The 21,923-nt window shown below is 37.9% G+C and overlaps 1 protein-coding gene and 14 non-coding genes across 15 annotated transcripts in view; 1 reads left to right on the plus strand and 14 right to left on the minus strand.

Moving 5' to 3' along the window:
* Positions 1 to 2, minus strand: part of Trnaq-cug (transfer RNA glutamine (anticodon CUG)) — a 72-nt gene extending 70 nt beyond the window's left edge. The window contains exon 1 of the tRNA in view: positions 1 to 2. This exon is cut by the window's left edge and continues 70 nt beyond it. This is a non-coding gene — a tRNA (tRNA-Gln).
* Positions 1 to 19,726, plus strand: part of LOC145230289 (dynein axonemal heavy chain 10-like) — a 124,169-nt gene extending 104,443 nt beyond the window's left edge. Inside the window, exons 72-93 of the mRNA XM_080095681.1 lie at positions 4,093 to 4,238; positions 5,031 to 5,224; positions 5,826 to 5,959; positions 7,531 to 7,696; positions 8,147 to 8,281; positions 8,767 to 8,910; positions 9,380 to 9,506; positions 9,851 to 10,062; positions 10,609 to 10,738; positions 11,236 to 11,454; positions 11,954 to 12,145; positions 12,437 to 12,631; positions 13,254 to 13,418; positions 14,134 to 14,242; positions 14,695 to 14,790; positions 15,498 to 15,755; positions 16,307 to 16,417; positions 16,879 to 17,028; positions 17,481 to 17,685; positions 18,216 to 18,359; positions 18,592 to 18,702; positions 19,275 to 19,726. Of these exons, the coding sequence (XP_079951807.1) occupies positions 4,093 to 4,238; positions 5,031 to 5,224; positions 5,826 to 5,959; positions 7,531 to 7,696; positions 8,147 to 8,281; positions 8,767 to 8,910; positions 9,380 to 9,506; positions 9,851 to 10,062; positions 10,609 to 10,738; positions 11,236 to 11,454; positions 11,954 to 12,145; positions 12,437 to 12,631; positions 13,254 to 13,418; positions 14,134 to 14,242; positions 14,695 to 14,790; positions 15,498 to 15,755; positions 16,307 to 16,417; positions 16,879 to 17,028; positions 17,481 to 17,685; positions 18,216 to 18,359; positions 18,592 to 18,702; positions 19,275 to 19,456 (3,525 nt within the window). The 3' untranslated portion in view covers positions 19,457 to 19,726. The remainder of the gene's footprint in view (positions 1 to 4,092; positions 4,239 to 5,030; positions 5,225 to 5,825; positions 5,960 to 7,530; positions 7,697 to 8,146; positions 8,282 to 8,766; positions 8,911 to 9,379; positions 9,507 to 9,850; positions 10,063 to 10,608; positions 10,739 to 11,235; positions 11,455 to 11,953; positions 12,146 to 12,436; positions 12,632 to 13,253; positions 13,419 to 14,133; positions 14,243 to 14,694; positions 14,791 to 15,497; positions 15,756 to 16,306; positions 16,418 to 16,878; positions 17,029 to 17,480; positions 17,686 to 18,215; positions 18,360 to 18,591; positions 18,703 to 19,274) is intronic.
* Trnaq-cug (transfer RNA glutamine (anticodon CUG)) lies at positions 582 to 653 on the minus strand. Its single transcript has one exon. It is a non-coding gene; the product is annotated as a tRNA-Gln (tRNA).
* On the minus strand, positions 731 to 802 carry Trnaq-uug (transfer RNA glutamine (anticodon UUG)). Its single transcript has one exon. It is a non-coding gene; the product is annotated as a tRNA-Gln (tRNA).
* Trnaq-uug (transfer RNA glutamine (anticodon UUG)) lies at positions 1,029 to 1,100 on the minus strand. Its single transcript has one exon. It is a non-coding gene; the product is annotated as a tRNA-Gln (tRNA).
* Trnaq-cug (transfer RNA glutamine (anticodon CUG)) lies at positions 1,178 to 1,249 on the minus strand. Its single transcript has one exon. It is a non-coding gene; the product is annotated as a tRNA-Gln (tRNA).
* Positions 1,625 to 1,696, minus strand: Trnaq-cug (transfer RNA glutamine (anticodon CUG)). The gene has a single exon. It is a non-coding gene; the product is annotated as a tRNA-Gln (tRNA).
* Positions 2,221 to 2,292, minus strand: Trnaq-uug (transfer RNA glutamine (anticodon UUG)). Its single transcript has one exon. It is a non-coding gene; the product is annotated as a tRNA-Gln (tRNA).
* Positions 2,519 to 2,590, minus strand: Trnaq-cug (transfer RNA glutamine (anticodon CUG)). The gene has a single exon. It is a non-coding gene; the product is annotated as a tRNA-Gln (tRNA).
* Trnaq-cug (transfer RNA glutamine (anticodon CUG)) lies at positions 2,668 to 2,739 on the minus strand. The gene has a single exon. It is a non-coding gene; the product is annotated as a tRNA-Gln (tRNA).
* Trnaq-uug (transfer RNA glutamine (anticodon UUG)) lies at positions 2,817 to 2,888 on the minus strand. Its single transcript has one exon. It is a non-coding gene; the product is annotated as a tRNA-Gln (tRNA).
* On the minus strand, positions 2,966 to 3,037 carry Trnaq-cug (transfer RNA glutamine (anticodon CUG)). Its single transcript has one exon. It is a non-coding gene; the product is annotated as a tRNA-Gln (tRNA).
* Positions 6,211 to 6,282, minus strand: Trnaq-uug (transfer RNA glutamine (anticodon UUG)). The gene has a single exon. It is a non-coding gene; the product is annotated as a tRNA-Gln (tRNA).
* Positions 6,360 to 6,431, minus strand: Trnaq-uug (transfer RNA glutamine (anticodon UUG)). The gene has a single exon. It is a non-coding gene; the product is annotated as a tRNA-Gln (tRNA).
* Trnaq-uug (transfer RNA glutamine (anticodon UUG)) lies at positions 6,509 to 6,580 on the minus strand. Its single transcript has one exon. It is a non-coding gene; the product is annotated as a tRNA-Gln (tRNA).
* Positions 19,727 to 21,923: the final 2,197 nt, after the last annotated feature.

The raw sequence follows: 21,923 nt of genomic DNA on the forward strand, positions 1-21,923 counted from the left end.
CCGACATGTTGAACAGCTTTGAAGTAATAAACAATTTCATATTCTGCGAACATAAAACTGCCAAAAGTTAAAACAAACGAGGTCCTACCGAGATTTGAACTCGGATCGCTGGATTCAGAGTCCAGAGTTCTAACCGTTACGCTATTGGACCGACATGTTGCACAGCTTTGAAACAACAAACAATTTCATAATCTGCAAAGCTGAAACACCAAAAAGTGGAAACAAACGAGGTCCTACCGAGATTTGAACTCGGATCGCTGGATTCAGAGTCCAGAGTGCTAACCGCTAGATTCAGAGTCCAGAGTGCTAACCGTTACACCATAGGAATGACACATTAAACAGCTTTGAAACAACAAACAATTTCATAATCTGCAAAGCTAAAACCCCCAAAAATCAAACAAACGAGGTCCTACCGAGATTTAAACTCGGATCGCTGGATTCAGAGTCCAGAGTGCTAACCGCTAGATTCAGAGTCCAGAGTGCTAACCGTTACACCATAGGAATGACACATTAAACAGCTTTGAAACAACAAACAATTTCATAATCTGCAAAGCTAAAACCCCCAAAAATCGAAACAAACGAGGTCCTACCGAGATTTGAACTCGGATCGCTGGAATCAGAGTCCAGAGTGCTAACCGTTACACCATAGGACCGACATGTTGCACAGCTTTGAAACAACAAACAATTTCATATTCTGCGAACATAAAATTGCCAAAAGTTAAAACAAACGAGGTCCTACCGAGATTTGAACTCGGATCGCTGGATTCAAAGTCCAGAGTGCTAACCGTTACACCATAGGACCGACATGTTGCACAGCTTTGAAACAACAAACAATTTCATAAACTGCAAAGCTAAAACACCAAAAAATCGAAACAAATGAGGTCCTGCCGAGATTTGAACTCGGATCGCTGAATTCTTAGTCCAGAGTGCTAAGCTTTACACCATAGGACCGACATGTTGCACAGCTTTGAAACAAGAAACAATTTCATATTCTGCGAACATAAAATTGCCTCAAGTTAAAACAAACGAGGTCCTACCGAGATTTGAACTCGGATCGCTGGATTCAAAGTCCAGAGTGCTAACCGTTACACCATAGGACCGACATGTTGCACAGCTTTGAAACAAGAAACAATTTCATATTCTGCGAACATAAAATTGCCAAAAGTTAAAACAAACGAGGTCCTACCGAGATTTGAACTCGGATCGCTGGATTCAGAGTCCAGAGTGCTAACCGTTACACCATAGGACCGACATGTTGAACAGCTTTGAAATAATGAACAATTTCATATTCTACGAACATAAACTTGCCAAAAGTTAAAACAAACGAGGTCCTACCGAGATTTGAATTCGGATCGCTGGATTTAAAGTCCAGAGTGCTAACCGTTACACCATAGGACCGAGACGTTAAACAGCTTTGAAACAACAAACAATTTCATAATCTGCAAACCTAAAACACCAAAAAATCGAAACAAACGAGGTCCTGCCGAGATTTGAACTAGGATCGCTGAATTCAGAGTACTGAGTGCTAACCGTTACACCATAGGACCGACATGTTGCACAGCTTTGAAACAACAAACAATTTCATATTCTGCGAACATAAACTTGCCAAAAGTTAAAACAAACGAGGTCCTACCGAGATTTGAACTCGGATCGCTGGATTCAGAGTCCAGAGTGCTAACCGTTACACCATAGGACCGACATGTTGAACAGCTTTGAAGTAATAAACAATTTCATATTCTGCGAACATAAAACTGCCAAAAGTTAAAACAAACGAGGTCCTACCGAGATTTGAACTCGGATCGCTGGATTCAGAGTCCAGAGTTCTAACCGTTACGCTATTGGACCGACATGTTGCACAGCTTTGAAACAACAAACAATTTCATAATCTGCAAAGCTAAAACACCAAAATATCGGAACAAACGAGTTCCTACCGAGATTTGAATACGGATCGCTGGATTTAAAGTCCAGAGTGCTAACCGTTAAACCATAGGATCGACATGTTAAAGAGCTTTGAAATAACAAACAATTTCATATTCTGCATACATAAAATTGCCAAAAGTTAAAACAAACGAGGTCCTACCGAGATTTAACCTCGGATCGCTGGAATCAGATTCCGGAATGCTAACCGTTACACCATAGGACCGACATGGTCCACAGCTTTGAAACAACAAACAATTTCATATTCTGCGAACATAAACTTGCCAAAAGTTAAAACAAACAAGGTCCTACCGAGATTTGAACTCGGATCGCTGGATTCAAAGTCCAGAGTGCTAACCGTTACACCATAGGACCGACATGGTCCACAGCTTTGAAACAACAAACAATTTCATATTCTGCGAACATAAAATTGCCAAAAGTCAAAACAAACGAGGTCCTACCGAAATTTGAACTCGGATCGGTGGATTCAGAGTCCAGAGTGCTAACCGTTACACCATAGGACTGACACATTAAACAGCTTTGAAACAACAAACAATTTCATAATCTGCAAAGCTAAAACCCCCAAAAATCGAAACAAACGAGGTCCTACCGAGATTTGAACTCGGATCGCTGGAATCAGAGTCCAGAGTGCTAACCGTTACACCATAGGACCGACACGTCAAACAGCTTTGAAATAACAAACAACTTCATATTCTGCCAAGATAAAATTGTCAAAACTCAAAACAAACGAGGTCCTACCGAGATTTGAACTCGGATCGCTGGATTCAGAGTCCAGAGTGCTAACCGTTACACCATAGGACCGACACGTTAAACAGCTTTGAAACAACAAACAATTTCATAATCTGCGAACATTGATTTAAAAAAAAATCGAAAAAACTAGGTCCTACCGAGATTTGAACTCGGATCGCTGGATTCAAAGTCCAGAGTGCTAACAGTTACACCATAGGACCGACATGTTGAACAGCTTTGAAATAACAAACAATTTCATATTCTTCGAACATAAAATTGCCAAAAGTTAAAACAAACGAGGTCCTACCGAGATTTAAACTCGGATCGCTGGATTCAGAGTCCAGAGTGCTAACCGTTACACCATAGGACCGACATGTCACAAACAATTTTATAATATGCGATCGGAAAATTACAAAAAGTCGAAACAAACGAGTTCCTACCGAGATTTGAACTCGGGTAGCTGGATTCAAAGTCCGGAGTGCTAACCGTTACACCATAGGACCGACGTTTTGAAGACTTTTGAAACAACAAACAATTTCATATTCTGCGAACAAAGTCGAAACAAACAAGGTCTTGATAGTTGTCATTCAATAAAGGCTATTGTTTAGCAATGGAGACAGTCGATTCCCAATTCTCTTATTTAAACTTATTCAGTGGCACAAACTGACGCTAAATAAGAATATAGAATTACTTTTCCCGCTTCGCGGTCCCCCCAAAATTGCCTCACGGACCCCTAAAGGACCGCGGACCCCAGTTTGGGAACCGCTGCTCTAGATTCTCGCGACCCAATCATATTGCAAAATTGCTCTAAATTCTCGCGACCCAAGCATTTTAGCATGTACGTTTGTGGAAAATACTAATGAACTAAATATCAATATTAAGATTGCTACTATGCTATTGTCAGTTGCTATTTTCACATAAAACAGTAGGTAAACGAACGTATATATTCTAACAAATGAGAACGTTGGGCTCTGTGTTGAGAACACAGCTAATCAGAAAACGCATGCTTGCATAGGTGTGCTTAACTTTTTGGATTGTTACATATACTTTATGTCATAGTTACTTAGTCATACGTAACAATGCAATAATAATAAAAAGGTTAGAAAAGCCGAAATTCATTAATACTGTAGATGCGATGCTAATATTCATGGGAAATTTAATATATTTCGCGACCCAGACTGGAAGGTCTCGCGACCCAAATTTGGGTCTATACCCACTATTTGCGGACCCCTGCGTTACACCATAGGACCGACATGTTAAACAGCTTTGAAATAACAAACAATTTCATAACTTGTAAATGGTTGAATTTGCCAAAGACTTCGATTATCCCATATATTTTCACGCTTTTCTAGTGATACGGCACTGCGCCGGATTGATCTTAACTTACCATTTACCTTTCTGTTTAGAGTATTTTTTGATGTTTAGGCGATAGCTGAACAACGACAACTGCAAGAGGAGGCGGAAATCATGGAACGACGACTTCGCGCGGCAGACAAACTCATCAGTGGTCTCGGGTCGGAAAATGTGCGTTGGAATCTGGAGCTTGAAGAATTAAAGAAGCGAAGAGTGAGGTAGGTTTTACCTTGTCAGGCACGTGTGTATGATCCTGTTTTTGCCCATGAAACATCGTGTTTAAAAATCTAAAAGCTATCCTCTCTGTCGCATACTTAGACATGTATTAAGTTGGTTTGGTATAAAGTAGCTTGGTTAGCATTTGTATTATGACGTCTGATTTGTTTGGTTTAATTTTTTTTAAATGCCTCATTATTTGTTGAAAGTGGTTTGTGTTCAACTCTTATAATTAACACGCAGATTAAAACAGTCCAAAAATGCGGTACGCCTCACTATTTGAATGCATTGGCGAATACATTTTTGCTATTTGTACTTAACTATTCCCCAATGAATAATTACTTGATGTTTTTGTTTGGACAAAATGTTACTATAGCTGAATGTGTTGGAACACCCATCCAAAAGTTTCCAAATTTATATTTTGTCACATTAAAAAAATGTTACGTAATACCTTCGACGGGTTCACCACTGAGCCTGTGTATGTCGGTTGGTAGAGCGCGAGTCCCGGAAAGACTCTAGTCGTGGGTTCGAATCCCACAACAGGCTTGTCTTGCGATATGGGAATGCTTGGGAGACCGGCTTGATCCGGTATTACGCCTTCAATGTGTTTGGCGTGCTATGATTTAGCATTAAATGAGTATGTTGTGATCGCTGGTCTGCATCAATGTTCCAGGGCTGATCCCAGTACATGTGTATGTTAACATTAGCTACTTTAAATCTTGGTTTGAATAAATGTTACTATTGTCAGGAGTTTTTTTTTTCAGTGTTTATTTATTTTATCAATTTATCTCCAGACTTCTTGGTGACTGCCTTGTATCGTCGGCTTTCCTGAGTTACGAAGGAGCCTTTAGCTGGGAATTCCGCAACAGTATGGTTTACGAGGATTGGGTGAAGGATGTCACGGAAAGAAAAATCCCTTTGTCGGAACCGTTCCGTCTTGAGAGTCTTCTTACTGACGAAGTGGAAATCAGCAAATGGGGTTCCGAAGGTACGTGCTTGACAAACTTAACTTAGTTAATTGGTAACTTGCCCTCCTGTCTTTGTTTTTGTATGTTGACAACGTAGTTTAAAATTGCAATATTTTTTAAAGATCTTAAAAAGAAGATTAAAGCCAATATCTGAGTGTAAAACACATTATACAACTTTAAGGTATCAAAAAACATAATTTTAAATTTGCGTCCCCTTTGTGGCTAATAAAATATATTCATAGAAAATAAAATATTTTCATATTTTAGTAATATTTTCAATTCTATAAAAGGTGCTGGGTCACTAAGTTGGGCAATTTAAATTTTGGCGAAATAATTTTGTATAAAGTTGGAATGAGGGCGAAAACAGCCTAGTGTGGGTTATCGAGTCGATGGTAAAACGCCTGCATAGTGTTCAAATTACGCACCAATTCATCAATACTTTATTACAGTAAACCTCGAGGCGAAGATCCGTACTATCCTATGTCGATTAGTTCAAGCCTTACCACATTACAAATCATTTGTACCTCGAGTTTTGTCCGAATTAGGCGAAGATCCGAATTAGGCGAAGATCCGGATTAACCGAGGTTTACTCTATTTAGAAGTGTCAAATGTGTTGTTTAGGTTTGCCTCCCGATGAACTTTCAATACAAAACGGAATCCTAACAACCCGCGCATCTCGATTTCCTCTGTGTATTGATCCACAGGAACAGGCTTTGAGCTGGATTCGTAAGAAAGAGGAAAAGAACAACCTTAAGGTATCGTGCATTTCAAAAACTGGGCACATGATCATTCGTGGTGATCAGTTCTCGTTGCAATGAAATTAATATGCCATTTAATTCTTGCAGAATTATTTCGAGTGTACTAACGAAAAATATTAGACTATAACTTTGCAAAAATAGCCGTATTAAAAGGGTCAGTAGTTTTGGGAAAAATGAACTGTATGCTTTTGTTTGTTTAATTTTGGTGGCATCATCGTCGATTTAACATTTGCTTTTTTACTAAAACAAGGTCCTACCGAGATTTGAACTCGGATCGCTGGATTCAAAGTCCAGAGTGCTAACCGTTACACCATAGGACCGACACGTTAAACAGCTTTGAAACAACAAACAATTTCATAATGTGCGAACATTAATATACAAAGTGTAGATAAAAGCGAGGTCCTACCGAGATTTGAACTCGGATCGCTGGATTCAAAGTCCAGAGTGCTAACCGTTACACCATAGGACCGACACGTTAAACAGCTTTGAAACAACAAACAATTTCATAATGTGCGAACATTAATATACAAAGTGTAGATAAAAACGAGGTCCTACCGAGATTTGAACTCGGATCGCTGGATTCAAAGTCCAGAGTGCTAACCGTTACACCATAGGACCGCTACAAACGTTCACCCCCAATAAACGCATTTGTCATATTCGACTCTTTCACCAAAAACTCAACGAGTTCCTGACCAGCTGTGTAAATACTCGCGATATTTGCTGTCAAAGTTTGTCATCCGCAACTTAAATAGCATCGTTACCATCGTAAGTACACTTACTATGGACCGATTTACAGTCACAGATAAGACCGTCGTCTGTGGTTAAAGGCATACGCGCTTTAATAATAGCTGATCATATCAGACCGGCGGTTTTTTTTATGGTTCTGGTCGACCGCCATTTTGTTTGCACGCCTGGAGCAAGTGCGCCTCACACGCGCGTTTTGATAATAATCGACGAAATGCGGCTCGTGTCTGAACAGAGCGAGCGCTTTAGTTATTTGCATATGACTGGTTGAAGCTGTGAAGAGTTTTGTGATTGTTTGCCTAAGACTTGAGGAAATATATTGGACCAGCATGTCGCACTCCAGGCTACACAGTTTTTCGTCGAACAGTTTTGTGTCTTGCATTTAGTTTATTGCTTTCTGTAAGTTGTTAAGTTTGTGATGACAGCTTGCACAATCGTATGTTACAGAATTTAGGTCGTTTAAAAGCTTTCTATTAGTTTTTAATGCTTTTTAGATTGGCTGCAGACGATGCACACTGTTTTTTATTTGTTTCGCAAACAGTCGCTTGGTCAATTGCATCTAACGTGTTAGAAGGACATAGCTTTTCAGCCTGTTACATCCAGCAAACTGAAGTGCAGTTGGATGGCAACACTAGCCTAAACGACAAATCTCTTATAACCAGCTGCACTGTAAAGACATTATAGGTCGAAACAGTGTGCGCTGTCTGTAACTTATCATTTAGGGAATTTTATTTTATCAGATTTTTACATTTTTATCAGATTGTTCACTATTTTCCGAATACACTGGCAACTTATACTCCAACAATACTTTCTTAATTGTACAGGAATCATCATTCAATAGCCCAGATTTTCTTAAACAACTTGAGTTGGCAATCAAATACGGATTTCCATTCCTGTTTAAAGATGTCGACGAGTATATTGACCCTGTTATCGATAATGTGTTGGAGAAAGACGTCAAAGGGGGACAGGGAAGGGAATTTGTTATACTGGGTAAGAATTTTGTGTATAATTCAATAAAAGTTGCTTTTCACACTTTGGTATCAGTCTCACTTTCAAAAAAATAATTCGTTTGCAAGGCGAAATTTCAGGTGAAGTTAAGTGACAGCGTTTTGCGATGAAGGCCTTAAAAAATGGAATTTGTGTTTTATATGACTACCATTTACTGTACCTAAAACGCAATTTATACACGTAATACCCACATTGAAATAGGGAGGATATCGTGCTTGTTACCCAAACTATTTCATCACAGAATTCGCTGTTACTGAATTCTTAAAAATAGTTTATTTGGTTTTATAATCCTAACGCTGTAAAACAGTTTGTCCAGTGAAATCATTATCACGCATATTGACAAAAACATTAGGTTAAATTTGAACTTTAAAAGGCTTAGGTTTTAACATGCTTGTAACGTCAAAATCCCTAAATTCAAATTATCCATTTCAGGTGACAAGGAGGTTGATTACGATTCTAACTTCAAGTTGTACCTGACAAGCAAACTATCCAATCCCCGATACTCCCCAGCTGTGTTCGGTAAAGCCATGATTATCAACTACACCGTCACATTGAAGGGGTTAGAAGGTAAGGTTGTTTTTCAGATTCGATCTAAAACAGCAGTTTCGTGTATTTTGTTGTTGTGTTTGGAAAGGCAAAACTCTAAGTAGCGTCCAATTTAATGAACTGATAAAATGATATTTGATATTCACAAGCTTCAAAAATCAATTCATATGATGGCTAATTTTACATTTCTAATAAATATTAAAAAAGCGATAATTGAAAAATAAACGTTAGTTCCGTTTTACTGCCTTCAACACCTGTCTTGCGCTTGAAAACAGAATGCACTTTTCAACTTATTATTATAGTCAAAATAGCCACGTGCTTTCTTCATGCGACATTTTAGAAACGTACCTCTATAAATGATACTTTTTCAAACACCTTTCAGGATATTTGACCCCCTTGTGTCTGAAAAACAACTGTACGCTGGGGTGGTTTACGCGCCTGTACTACAATTTCCATTAACTATCCCAGAGAACATAGTTTAACATGTGGGTTTTGTCACATTGTAGATCAGCTCCTTTCTGTCATCGTGAAGTTTGAACGCAAAGAGTTGGAGGAGCAACGTGAGAGGTTGATCCAGGAAACATCCGAAAACAAGAAGCTTCTCAAAGATCTGGAAGATTCCTTGCTCCGGGAGCTCGCAACTTCCAAAGGTTTGTTGTTTTCAAAAATCTTTCAACAAAATTATTATAAAGTCCCCTCTCTATTTGGGAAAAACACCGTAGGAAACTATTTTACTCGACTGATAGTTTTTTGTTATCTATTTGATGAACAGCGCTCAAAGGTGTTCTTTAGTGCAGCTGCCCGTCTCGTAAAACGCGCTGTTGGTCATTGTTGTATTTTTTGTCTTTGGGTTTGTTACTTTATATTATATGGTTCAACCCCCCAGTTCCACTGGGTTTGTGCAATGACGCTAAAATTTCTTCTTTGAAAAACAAAAGTTATCGAGGCAGGGCTAGAACCCATAAGCATAAGACGGCTGCTATAACTACTCAACCGTCGTGGCGTTAGCTACGTGATTAGTTTGGCTCACAACATATTTATAAACTGCAAATTAACAGAAAAACAAAACAAGAAACAAACAAAAAGGTTAGGTGTTACAAAATTTGATGTGTGTTGCAGGAAACATGTTGGACAACACGGAGTTGATCGAAACACTGGATGAGACGAAGTCAAAAGCTACGGAAGTGTCGGAGAAATTAGCAATGGCTGCGAAGACTTCGGCCGATATTGATAAACTCAGAGACGGGTATGTTCAATAAGACATATTTGTTGCATAAAGCGGGCTTAATAGTAATAGAACACTAATACTCTTGTGGTATTTTCTAAATTCATTTTAAAGCAGAGCTGCTAATGACTGCAGGGTTTTACGTGGCTTAAAAGATTTTGCAATAAATTTTAAAGCCTTGTCTTATTGCTGTAATAAAATTGTTTTCTCTCCGCGTAAGCAAAATAAAACTTGAGAAGCGAACATACTAACGCACGTTTCAGGTGTTTGAGGGATATTGCAATTTGTCTCAAAAATCCTCAAATACATTTGTGAGGAATCTCTGCAAGCAAAAACTTTTGTTGATAAACAATGTGTTTTGTCAGCTACCGTCCTGCCGCGAGACGAGGCGCCATTCTGTTCTTCGTGTTGTCGGAGATGTCTGTAGTCAACAACATGTACCAGTTCTCACTCAATTCATTCCTGGATGTATTTGATCTGTCCCTGCGCAAAAGTCTACCAGATTCGATTCTGCACAAGAGATTGCGTAACATCATTGATACTTTGACTCATAACATCTACAACTATGCTTGCACAGGTATACACCGGGTTTATGGTCTTTTTAAAGAGTTGTAATCCATAGGTATCTTTATTAGTGGCTGGTTCAATATAAAAGGAATTTGGCAAAATTCGACTACATACAATGTAAACCAGCTAAATCTTAAATATTATTAGAGTTATATCTGCAAATATGATAATAATGGTCCGTTTTGGTGCATAGAAATGTACATTTAACAAATTTGTCATTCAACTGGTGTAATGCTAAACAAAATACTAGTTGTTTTTTTCAAGAACTTGTATTTTTGCTGACGTTTCGCCAACCAGAGTTGTACATTGCATTAAACGTATGTCTGTACTTAAATAGTGTGTAAGTGAAAATATTGTCTTGTTATTTGCAAACTATTTGCAAAAGGTCTTTTAAAAGTTCACTCTTTTAGTGAGACTTGCATTTTTTATTACAATGTTTCCTGTCTAGTTAGGCTTATAATAGTTTCCTCTCTTTCTCCCCTCTCTATTTATCTTTAAATTTCTCTAGACGGGACTGATTATTTTTCAATGTGATAATTGTTTTGTTGTATTTCAGGTTTGTTTGAAAAGCACAAACTTCTCTTTTCCTTCCAAATGACGATCAAACTCGAACAAGACCAAGGCAACATCGGTCAAGAGGAATTGGATTTCTTCTACAAAGGAAACATTGCACTGGAAAAGAGCAGGTTGAATCAGTTTCCATTTTCTTTAGCGCCCAATGATGCATAAAATAAATCTATACTTAAACATCAGAAAAATTTTGCCACTAAACATACACAGGAAAAAATTGCACATAATATTTTTTTCATAGTTTCGCAGACATTGCACAGCTACACAAATCAATCATCAAACCAAATTAACAAATCCACGTAAATACTTACGATATACCGACTTTTATTGTTACTGGTTCAGGTTTTGACTAGAAGCATTTGCCTGGGTTTTGTGACGTTTTATACGTGATTAAAATCTCTGATTAAAATGACTCTTCCAGTTTGGATGGCTATATCTACGTACATGTTTTGTGGGTAAAAAGAGAAAATGCACCCACTACAGAATGGTTTTGGTTTTGTTCAGACACTTCTATAAATGTCAACGTGCCTCTTAGATTTACCAGTTGATACTTATGACGTTATGGAAAGTCTCTAGCAGTGTTCAAACGAAAAACAAACTTTCAATTATTTAGCCGACGTAAACCACACGATTGGGTGCCGGACCAGGGTTGGCAAGACATCATTGAGTTGGCTCGCATCCAACCGGAAACGTTTGGATCACTACCGGATGACGTGGAACGCAATGACAAGAGCTGGAAGAGTTGGTACGACCACGACACCCCTGAGTCCATTCCCATCCCTGGAAGATACAAGGACGGTATTTCAGACTTCAACAAACTCTGCTTGCTCAGGTGAGGTGCAAAATTTAAAGATGAACCGAAATGATTATTTTCAAACTTTTCAAAATTAAAGAAAAACTTTTTTGTTGTAAATTATTGCTAAAATAAAAAGTTGTAATTGCCTATCTGGCATTAATTTGATGATTTATCGGAACCAACGAAAAAGCGTTTAAAAATCAATTTCGTCATTACATCTTGCTTAGAACAGGCAATATTTAGAAATAAGCCTCGACACAAAATGCTACACGCAATATTTGAGCCGTTTCGGGTGCTACAAAATACGTTAACATTTTTGCATTGTTTGCAATTATTCGATATTATTACTTTGTTCAAGTGTTTAATTGTGAAATAAATTGCCCGCAACACTTATACATCAACACTTTACTACGCATAAGTCATTCGGGTGTTACAATCTTCTAAAAAAATGCAATATTTTGAACCACTTATCAGTAATACCTGAGCTTGTAGTTGTTTAATTGTGATGTCATATAGCCTCAATTCTTATACACAGATGCTTCCGTGTTGATCGCGTCGTTCGCGCTGTCACCAATTACGTCATAGTGAAGGTGGGTGAGAAATATGTGCAACCCCCGATAATCAGCTTCGAGGCGATCTACGAACAGAGCAACCCTCTATCTCCGATTGTTTTCATTCTCAGTCCGGGTTCCGACCCAGCAAGTGACCTCATGAAACTCGCCGAAAGGTTGGATCTTCACTATTAACTCATATTATCATCGTATTCAAATATAAAATTATTAGGTTGATCACAAACATAACACATACACTGATTATTTAATATTTTAATAGAAATCATGCTAATAATTTTTGAAGAAATTATGCTGTTATATTATAAAGATCATACTACTATTTTTATGAAAACCAAACTACTATTTTATAGAGATCATAACTTAGTACTGTTTTTATGGAAATTAAACCACTGTTTTATAGAGATCTTACCAGCATTTTTATAGAAATCAAACTACTATATTATTAGATCTGGTTTTGGTGGCAATCGCCTCAAGTTCCTCGCTATGGGTCAAGGTCAAGAGAAAGTCGCCCTGCAACTCTTGGAAACCGCCATAGCACGTGGCCAGTGGCTGATGCTGCAGAATTGCCATCTACTTGTAAAGTGGCTCAAGGATTTGGAAAAGGCATTGGGTCACATCCAGAAACCGCATCCCGACTTCAGGTGAAGATGTGCTCTGATTGCCCAATCGACCTTTTTTACCCGTGTGATTCAGGCTACCAGATATCGTACCCAATGTAGTAGTTTATTGTTTTAAACTTGTAATATGTTTTGGGAAACGTTGAATAAGAAGGAATGTCGCAAGTTACATTTGGACCATTATATTTGTCAAACCTATTTTAATTCAGATGAAATCGAACGATGATTATCCTAGCCCATATTGCACTTAAATTGACATTCTTTTGTAAAAGCAACAAGTCAATAAATGATAAGTTACAGACAGTGCACACTGTTTTGACTATTTTGTGAACAGAAAAGTACTGAATTTGCACATGGTGTTTTTCGGTCTAAAATTTTTATTCCACTCATTGCACTGCTGCATTAACTTAATGTTCATGACCAGTGTTTTTTTAAGGTGTTTTGGTCCGAAACGGTCCCCCAAATTTCTCCAGCGGTTTCCCAAAATTTGCCAGTAGCCTAATAAATAATTCGTTTAAGCAAATGTGGCTATTTTTTGGTATTTAAATGAAACACTTCCGGTCTCTTATAACTACTTAGCGGTCACCCAAACCAAACCTTAAAAAAAACCTGTTCATGACCCAATTTAATTCATTATTGTTTTTAGATTGTGGCTGACCACCGAGTCGATTCCGGAGTTTCCTATCGGAATTCTGCAGAGGTCACTCAAGGTCGTCACTGAACCTCCCAACGGTTTGAAGTTGAACTTGAGAAGTACTTACCACAAGATCACGGCCACCATGCTTGGGGAATGTCCCCATCCAGCATACAGGTCAAGCAGTTTGATAAACTTTAATCTTATGACAAGAAACAGACAAGACAACATATTTGTAAAAAAGCGTACCGGTCGACAATTCCTATGTCATTCTCAAATGAAATGTAAGATCTAGGAAGCAAGTAACAGTACTTTCATACAAATATGTTGGCTTGTCTGTTTCGTTATGACTTTTACAAATATATTGTCTTGTATTTTTATCTCATTCTCAAACGAAGTGTAAGACCAGTAAAAGCTGTGGAAAGGCTTCATGTGTTTTTTGCAAAGATATTGGTTTGTGTCTTTCTTGTCAGAATTAAAACCGTGAATTGTGTACCTTGATCTAATAAGATTTAGCTTGTTGCTCATAACCCTTTCTTGTTGATGGCCATGATTTTGAAGTTTGTAAGTTTGTTAAATCAGCATTCAATCATCCAGGCATAATGTTATATATATGTCCTGCCCACCTTCGTCACAACACATAATCAATTGAGCAAAAATTAAAGGACCAACAAGACAGATTATTAAATTTGAATAGAGTTAAATGCCGCATCAAAATTATTGCATTTCAATTTTCATTCATATAACCTTCAAATAACCACCTGTGTCAAAGTTAGAAATTCTACTTTTTGTTAAAATAGCATTATTAAAAGCACCACAATACATGCAAGAAATTGTGTTCGCCGTTCTGATGTTAACTTAAATTTAACATAAGTATGTTATCATGTTGTAGATCACTGGTATTCGTACTGAGCTTCTTCCACGCGGTGGTGCAAGAGAGGCGAAAATACGGCAAGATCGGTTGGAACATCTCGTATGACTTCAACGAATCTGATCACACGGTAATACGTTATGTATTGATATTATAATCGACATTGTAAACAATCATGAAGCCAAGATTATATCCGATAGTGTTCCTGTCAGTTTATGCACCAGTATAACAAAGAAACTTGGTTTTAAAGTCAGCAAGTTTGTTAAATAAGCAAATGATTTTTCAACACATGATAAGTTACAATGTTTGTTTATCAACGAGTATTGCTCTTGCTCTTCCAGCAGTTTTTATCATAAATAATCGAAATTTCGACGTTCTAGGAGCCTTCATTAGGATACTGGCATATCTTGAAACATAAAGGTTGTATGAAGCCACAAGAGCATCAATAACACAAAAACAGCAATAACAAGCTTGTGATACAAGTTCATTATACACCATGTCGGGCAGCAACAGCTTCTTTACAATATTCGTTTTCTCTACACGCGCTTCCATGCAACACTACAAACCTTCAATCTTTTGCAGGTCTGTATGGACATCTTGAAGACTTACTTGCGGAAAGCCTTCGAACTGAGTGATGATAAAATTCCATGGGGATCTCTCAAGTACTTGATTGGAGAGGTGAGCAGCATATATGTGATAGATCTGGGGGGCATTTAACAACATAGGAAGGAATTCCGGACGTCGACAAACATTTGGCACAATTGATAGATCATTTTTTATGTTTGAAACCGTTTTTTATCAAATGATTAATACGATTTTGAACACGATTTAAGATTTTACTTTGGAATTTAAACGCAAAAAGGGAACGAGGTCACTAGGGCAAGAACGAGCAGTTTTGACTTGGGTTACCACGTCCTAAAATCTTAAAACGTTTGATTGTTCCACACTGGAAATCAAATCTAATACATCCACCTTAAGCAAGTGGCAAGTGCAGTGCTTTTTGCAGTTAAAAACTTTCCCATGTGTAAAAGATCTAAACATAAAATTAAAGCAGGGAGTAATTTTACACATTACTTTTTAAAAGTAAAAGCCAACTTTGCCCTGGTAAAGTATACCGAAACCCCACAGCACCTACTTAATTTTACAAAACGCTCAAAAGTGGTCCCAACAGGTCAGTTTGAGAATCATCACTGAATTAAACCCGCAACTGACTGCAATAGAGCGAATTAAACATGCAGTGAAAGTCACATCACTTGTGGAGCTAATTCGATGCTGCTCGAACCGACAGAGCTGGAAAGGAATAAGTGACAACGTCTGACTGCTAAGAGGATGACACGCTTATATATATATATATGTATATGACAAAAATGACATTTTTCGTTCAGGTGATGTACGGTGGTAGGGCGATTGATAACTTCGATCGTCGAGTGCTTACAACTTACATGGACGAATACTTTGGCGACTTTATTTTCGACGCCTTCCAACCCTTCCACTTCTACCACAACGAAGATGTCGACTATAAAATCCCCGAAGATCAGGGAAACAAGGATAGTTATGTTGATTTCATCGAAGGACTTCCGCTCAGCAACACACCGGAAGTGTTCGGGCTTCATCCTAATGCTGAGATCGGTTACTACACTCAGGTATGTGTAAGGGTGTATAAACTGTCAAGACTACTTAAAACGTGCAAGTAACTTACGTGATTTTAGCACAAACGAATATCGCCCTATTGTACCGTTGGTTTCGTTTTTTTGTAGTTTGTTGGTAAATGGAAAGATTTTTGCTTTTTTGTGTACCTTACTGGAATTTTTCATGTTAGTTTGAGAAAGTGGTTCCCAAACTACTTCAGACTCCCGAAATTTTGTTTATTCTCGAAAAGTTTGCAATCCCTCATACAAAACGATTTTTTTAGCTCGTTAAAAACATCAACATTTTTGCTCTTTTGTATAATTACCCAAGTTATTTATGATAGTTTGAAAAGGTTCTTTCTATTTTGATCTACTCCGGACAGCCAAAATTAAAGTTTGCCAAACCTTGATAAAAATGATAGATTATGTTTGATAAAAATCCCTGTTAAAAATGTTATCGTGATCAACTGTTGGAACAAAGCTTACATTTTTATCACAACGCGTAAGAAGTTTAAGATTTCTACTTTATTTAAGCACTTTAAGAGATTTTCTAATCCTTGTCACAGGCTGCACGTGCTATGTGGGAGAATTTGGTCGATCTTCAGCCACAAACTGGTGACACTGGAGGCGGTATAAGTCGTGATGACTTCATTAGCAACGTGGCAAAGGATATCCAGGTTTGCTGGCACAGTAGAATGTCAAACTTTAACTTGTTTCAAGTATATTGAGGTTCAGGATGTCTGGCACGTTTACTTGTATTATAAACTCCGTCGAATAGAACTGACTAGCCTGAGTGAGATAAAAAGTTTGTTTGGTTGTGAGCGATTACGGTATACTCAAATAAAAATCTTAGTACACCCGTTCAAAATTTATGCTCATGTTGACTTATATTGGTCAGTCTTGCGATTCCCTACTAAGAAGCTAACAAGTGCTAGTGACCCGACTTTCGCTTGGTATACCTTTGAGCCTGTGTAGTTTAGTCAGTACATGGCGAATCCTGTGAAGACTCATGTCATAAGTTTGAATCTAGCATTCGCCTTGTCAAAATAAAATGCTTGGTGACTGGGTGATTCGGTATGACACCTTTAATGTGACTCGCATACTGTGGCACTTATTTGTTTTCAACACAAATCCACAGAACAAGATCCCCGCCCAGTTTGAACTCGACAAGATTCACCGAAACTTTGCAAACAACATTACTCCAACAACTGTTGTGTTGCTGCAAGAACTTGAAAGATGGAACAAACTAATTGAGAGGATGTCAAAGTCGTTGGTGGAACTGCAGAGGGTAGGATTTGTTTCACTGATCAGAAATGTACCATGTAAATTGTAAAGCACTGATGTCTAATTTTAATGTTCGCGTTCATGTATAGTGTTTGGTTAATCGCATGAACAATTTGTATGACCGGAATTCTGCAGTTATGCAGTTAACCAGATTATGCGTTTAAACGGAAAATTTGTTTCACAAATGGCCACGTCAGGAATATTTTATCCCCATGCGGATTGTGTAATAAGCCTTTAAAAAAATTTAAAAAAATTGTCTGTTTTAAATACTGCAATTCTAACTCTGACCAGACTTTCGTTACTTAAAATACAATAGCAAACCTTCCACTGATAAATGAAGTTTGTCACAACCAAGCCTATGGCTGGAACATTGGCAACAATATGCATTCACTTAATACACAACCTCTCGTTTTCGTTAATCAAATCACAAAACCGAGTCAAACTTCTTTACTTCAGGCACTTGCTGGTGAAGTTGGAATGAGTAACGAACTTGACGAAGTGGCTCGAGCCTTGTTTAATGGACAGATTCCCTCCATCTGGAGAAAACTGGCTCCTGACACATTGAAGTCTCTCGGCAATTGGATGGAACATTACAAGCGAAGATTCGATCAATACACGGGCTGGGTGAATGAAGGGGAACCTGCTGTGATGTGGCTGTCTGGTGAGTTTTAAATCTCCCCTTTAAAGCCAAATCGAATACTCGAAAATGTTTAAGCATTGGTACCCAAGACTATGCAACCATTTAAGTATCAGTTTCCGAATACGTGGTACCCATTATGTAGTTTGAGTATACTTTTTTGTGGTAAAACCCGAAATACTCGTTCAATTTGACTATTAGTACCCGAATACTCGATACTATTGGATAGTATCCGTAAACTTGTTATTGTGTACTGGTGCCGGAAAACTCGGTACTATTTGAGAATTAATACCGAATAGTCGAAACAGTTTGTATTATCCAAATGCTCGACACTATTCGGGTTTTAGTGTTTGTTTACACGCTATTGCGTATGAGTACCCGAATACTCGGTACTGTCTGTGTACTAGTATCCATGTACTCTCTACTCTTTAAATATTAGTACCCGAATATACATGTATTAAAATATAAAAACTTAAAGCAAAGTATCGCAAATTAGCATGATCCACTTGGATATCATTAACTTTGTTATACATGTTTACTTCTGTGTTTAACAGGTTTGCACATTCCCGAGTCTTACCTCACAGCTCTGGTGCAGGCAACATGCCGCAAGAACGGATGGCCTCTTGATCGTTCAACCCTCTACACACAAGTTACCAAGTGGTCTACAGCCGAAGAAGTCACAGAAAGAACTCACCAAGGTAGATTCGTGTCCTGTTGTTCAGTGTTGTAAGCGTTGCATGACTTGGTCATCAAGGCCAAGTTTTGTAAGGCCGATCCATTATTGCCGAAACATCGTCCCACAAAGAGTCTCAGTTTTGCTAGTATCGGGCGAGTATTTTTCTTCATGCAGCTATTTATATTTACAATTATATCTAACTTGTTTTTTATTAACTTACATCTTGCATCGTAAAAGTATGGTACTTTTTATAGGTTGCTTCGTGAGTGGTTTGTATCTGGAAGGTGCTGCATGGGATCTTGAAAACTGTTGCCTGATTCGACCAAAACCCAAAGAGCTTGTTCAAGAACTTCCAGTTTTGAAAGGTAACCTTATTTATTGTCAACAACTCAATCGAGTTTGGAAAATAATTAGGTTCGCAAATGTTTGTAAATAATATTCGATTTAGGCAAAATAAAAAATAATTACGTACACCAGAAACAAAAAATGGTTGCCATTGAAACATATTTAAAATAAAGACCAATTCAAACCAAACTGTACACTAGGTTTAAATGAACAGACTAAGTACAAGGTTAAGTTGCCTCAAGGACAAAACCAGTCAGATACAGAGCTATAAGTCAGGCCAGGTATGTAGGTTTCTGGGTTGAGTTTGACTAAAACGGGCAAAATTCAGGCCTGACTTACACTCATTCTAATTTGTGTCGTTATTTCACCAATTTTAGGACCTAACTTCGGAATTTAGTAAGACAATCGATAGCTTAGCGCCATGTTGTTTGGGTATCATTCTTTCAGGCACAAAGAAAATTAAATCAAAGTTAAATTTCCATTTCGGTAAACTAAGTTATAAACTACATTTTGTCCACCGAATTTTCTGACCATTCTTGTACAACAACGAAAGCACTGAAAATATTTCAATCAACGTTTTCAATCTTCACAGTAATACCAATCGAGGCTCATCGCTTGAAGCTACAAAACACCTTCACCACACCAGTGTATACAACATCAATGAGACGAAACGCTATGGGCGTAGGTCTCGTGTTCCAAGCTGATCTTCATACACACGAACATATTTCACACTGGATTCTTCAGGGCGTCTGCCTCACTCTCAATTCAGATTAAAGACAAAATAAATGCTGTACATTTGTTGTGTTTGTAATTTTTGCTGTGTTTGTGTTGCCGGTTTGTTGTTAGTTGCCATATGCGCTTAGTTTAAAACCCGTATTGCTTTTATAACGTTGCGTTCAAATATACTTTTTTGCTGTGTTATGTTCAAAGTGTTTAGTGTATGTAACAATATGCCCGGAGAGTAATACAAGTCGCTTTTTAAAAAACTGTTTAACCTTTTTCACTGTGACTAATAAAATTGACATCTATTTTTACATGCATAAACAAAAAGATTGTAATAAAAGTTTACGTTTAATTTTTTTTCTTATTTTCAAAACAGATCATAGACAAGGGTAAGTATGGAAATCTAGACACTGTAAACCTGTGCATTACACAATGTTAGCGCGGTTGTTTGCTACATTACAGGATTATCACCCCAGGCAACAACAAGATACATTTCATTTACCCCTATTACCAGTTAAGATGTAACAAAAAATGACGTCGAGAAACTGTAAAAAACATTATGATCGAATTCCGCCTAAAAGTGTAGAGTATCTCATCGTTGGTAAGACACACTGCGTTAGATAAAAGAAAGCAAAAACAAATTGTAAGATGTCAAATACATTACACAGACAAGCTTCGTTTTTGCTCCAATGGCAATTAGCGTTCTTACCCCTTTTAAACTTTTTACATTTTGCCTACCGACCAACCCGAGGCCACTGACTAGTCACGTGATTAAACCACGTGCTCTTTCGTTCCTTTGATTCTTTTTAACATTATGCTTTTTTCTATCACGAGTTCCAGACTCGGCAGTCGATAACCAGGTCAGGCTGTTAAGGTTTTGCAAGGAAAGGGGTTTTATTGTCGGCTTAATCAGTTTTATTGAGTTTTGTTAAGTCATATGGCAATGCTTTTGAAACTTGTAGAACGTGGTGCAAAGGTAGCATAAGTGCGACCCGTGAATGCAATTATATGTCGAAATTCGTCCATTGTAGACACCTTAAGAAGCGCGTCGGTTGTATGGTTGTTCTTTGTGTCCATAGAAAATTTGGGCCCTGTGCTCCAACGAATGTCCATTGTATTGTGCGGTTGCCCACTACACCACGGATAATGATGGTCACCTAAGTGAGCAATCCTAATTTACACAGAATTAGGTTTCAGGACAACCGCCGCTTTATATCCATCAGCGCAGCGTGAACAAAGAAAGCACCAATATATACACAATACACCTGAGAAGATAAGTGCAATCAATTAAGGATTTGCCAGCTCATCACATCTGCAGCACTGCTATGAATGGAGTTTAAGACAATTCCCGTGTTGATGGTTGCACTACCAATTAAGAATGTTCCCACGGGGTGTAGCAAGCAGAGCGGGTTAAAACTCGGCAACCAAATGATTAAATCTTATTTTGTTTCAGCGAGGCAACGCGAACGAAATGAAGCTGTTACTTGTGTTCTGTACTTATGTGTACATGGCTTTTGCCCGACGTATGCCAAGTCCATCGATTCGTAAGTTTGATTTCCAATAAGAATGTGGATAGAAAGTTCTAGCAAAAATTACGGTGCAGATACAGGTTAGTTTGGCCGAATCTATTCGTTAAAACTATTCGGTTTTAATATGGGAGTATTTTGGCCATTTTTTTCATTGGGTCCGCACACTGGACGCTCCCGAGGAAAAATTCGTTTCTTTATGTCTGTATATGAGTCAGGCGGCTCTTGGCCACGTTCCTGCCCGATAGAAACTAATTTGTTATTGTTTTTCAGGTTTAATTACGTGTGACCCTCCTTGTGGCAGAGGTGCCGAATGTGCTGCCTCATCTAGCGCAACACCTACTTGTATTTGTCCATCAGGAACTACAGGACAACCGCTTGATAGTTGCACAGGTAAACGGAAAGTGAATAAAGCACTAATGAAATTATCCAACATATTTCTAAAGTGTTTTATTGATCTAATTTTTCTGTTGTGCTGTCATAAAAACTTGCTCTCTGGAGTGTTCGACAAGTGTCTGGAAACTATAGCCTACACTGACCACATGATGGTTTTGCGTTTTCAACTTTACTTATATTTTGTTGAGTTGAGTTTGTAGACTTTAACTTAACGCAAGTATTATAAAAACATCACAACTTGAGGTCTAAAGACTTGTCACCATGGCGTACAAGGATTCTAATTGCTTTGGTTCAGAAAAAAATGGTTACTAATTTTTTGGACAGAAAGAAAAATAAAGCTTGTTGATAATTTCAAAGAGGCGAGACAAAAAAGAGATTAAAAGTCACTGAGGAAAATTTGGCCGTGTCTCTGGTTTCCATGGTGATGTAAAATTTGAACCAACCTTCTTTAAAAATAGCACCAAAACTTTTTGTATGACTTAAAATTAGTTTTGACTATATTAATCTCTTACTGGTTTTCTGTGCTATGTGTTATTGCTGCATATGAGCTGAGAAAAAGGATTGGAGCGACGAGTTTAGCGACATTTGTCCCGATG

Source organism: Phallusia mammillata, chromosome 5 (genome assembly GCF_965637545.1).
Source record: "Phallusia mammillata chromosome 5, kaPhaMamm4.hap1.1, whole genome shotgun sequence".
Classification (NCBI taxonomy): Eukaryota; Metazoa; Chordata; class Ascidiacea; order Phlebobranchia; family Ascidiidae; genus Phallusia; species Phallusia mammillata.